This window comes from Octopus bimaculoides, chromosome 3 (genome assembly GCF_001194135.2).
Source record: "Octopus bimaculoides isolate UCB-OBI-ISO-001 chromosome 3, ASM119413v2, whole genome shotgun sequence".
NCBI lineage: Eukaryota > Metazoa > Mollusca > Cephalopoda > Octopoda > Octopodidae > Octopus > Octopus bimaculoides.
In genome coordinates this window covers 92,768,101-92,769,764 of record NC_068983.1, presented here as the reverse complement: position 1 = coordinate 92,769,764, position 1,664 = coordinate 92,768,101, and the positions used below count along the sequence as shown (strand labels likewise).

The following is a 1,664-nucleotide window of genomic DNA, read 5'->3' as shown; positions in this document are numbered from 1 at the left end:
TTAAAAAATATCCATTTTTCTGAAATATCCAAAGACGTGGGTGGGACACTTACTTTCGATTTAGTAACATACTAAAATGAAAATTTAACTAATCCTAGAATCGATGATTGCTTTAGTCCTAAAAAAACACTAAGTGAGAGTAAATTTTGTCTTGAATCTTATGGTTTTTTTCAAGTTTTTTTTTGGGGGGGGGGTCGATTCTTATTGCTGAAATCCAATGTTCGTAAGTTTTTTTTTTTCTGTTCGTGTTTTTTTACCCTTTGAAAATGAGCAAATTTACAATATTTCGGGAATTATTTTTAAAATATATTAAAAAAGCAGAAAATATCTATCAAACCTGTGGGTAAAAATATAATGCTGTCGTAACAATAAGATTTTTCAAACAATTCGACTTGGTAACCTCTCGGAATTGAATCTGTCAAGCAATAAGCTTCATCGATCGGGTCTTCACAGTGGTGTACGATAGGAGGTAAATTATAAAGTTTTGATGGTTGTTCGGAGACATTTTTGCAGTGTGCGCTACTTTGCAAATGAGAAGTTACAGCACTAGCACATTGAAGTTTTTTAGAACAAAGAGTGCATTTATATCCTATTATCTCGTCGTCTTCATCTTTATAAATGCGTATAAATTCGTTACGATCTAAAGACGTGGGCCGTAGCGAAACAATGTTCTCATCTTCTTTGCACGTCTGTGTCGTCTGCACGTTAATAGATACATTTTGTGATCTTGTCGGTTCTGTAATGGCTTCGGTATTATATGGGGGTATGTTACTCAAAGCTGCGTGTACCGGCTGTACATTACTTGGCGATTCTACCTGCCGAATAGGTAGAGATGTGCAAAAACGTTCTCTTTCAGAAAATTTTTTTTGATGCTTCTTTCCCTTTAAATGACTTTCTTTGTGTTGTTTGGATGTATACGAGACTATACACAAATCGCACCTACCAAGGGTACCCATTATTGATGACATCGAGAAGGTACCCTTACTCAATTAACTAAACAACTTGTTTTCAGAGATTTCATTTGCGTATGCCTATAAGTGGTTCCGATAAGTTACTTATCCGCCCCTGATTGGAACTCTCCCGTATGACATGTACGCATGCTCAGTGACTTGCTTTTACATACGCGGACTAATGACTCACAGACTGTATAACCGGTTAATATGTCTCCGAAGAAATCGCGCTAATACTGTTGTATATGCAGCAATTATAGAGGGAAGAATGTAGACGGCAAAGTTATTTCACTTCATAGATACCCTGCAAATGTCGCTTATTCGTCGTATTTGGCTTCAGAGATCGAGACTTGTGAGAAAAGACTTTGTTTACACTGCAAATAGCCGGATTTACTCCCAGCATTTCGTCAATTCTAATGGACCATCGACAGATCACCCCTTGCCATCCGTTTTTCCAAACAAAGTATTTAAAACATCAGTAAGCGCATGGTCATATACGCAGTTAGTAGATGAGTGAAATATCTCTTTGATTTATCTCCTCATTAACAGATTAGAACATGTTAAAATTCAAGTGGTCTACCTTGGGCTAAACACGAAAGTTTAAACTAATAAGTGTTGTGTTGCTGTATAGGTATTTTTAATAAAGCATTTTGCATTCAAAGAATAAATACATTGAAATCGTTGTGAATGTTCTGATTGAATGTGGGAATTTCG

General features: G+C 36.1%; 1 protein-coding gene across 1 annotated transcript in view; it reads right to left on the bottom strand.

Moving 5' to 3' along the window:
- Positions 1-1,088, bottom strand: part of LOC106876207 (uncharacterized) — a 5,904-nt gene extending 4,816 nt beyond the window's left edge. The window contains exon 1 of the mRNA XM_014924665.2: positions 338-1,088. Within this exon, the coding sequence (XP_014780151.2) occupies positions 338-968 (631 nt within the window). The 5' untranslated portion in view covers positions 969-1,088. The remainder of the gene's footprint in view (positions 1-337) is intronic.
- Positions 1,089-1,664: the final 576 nt, after the last annotated feature.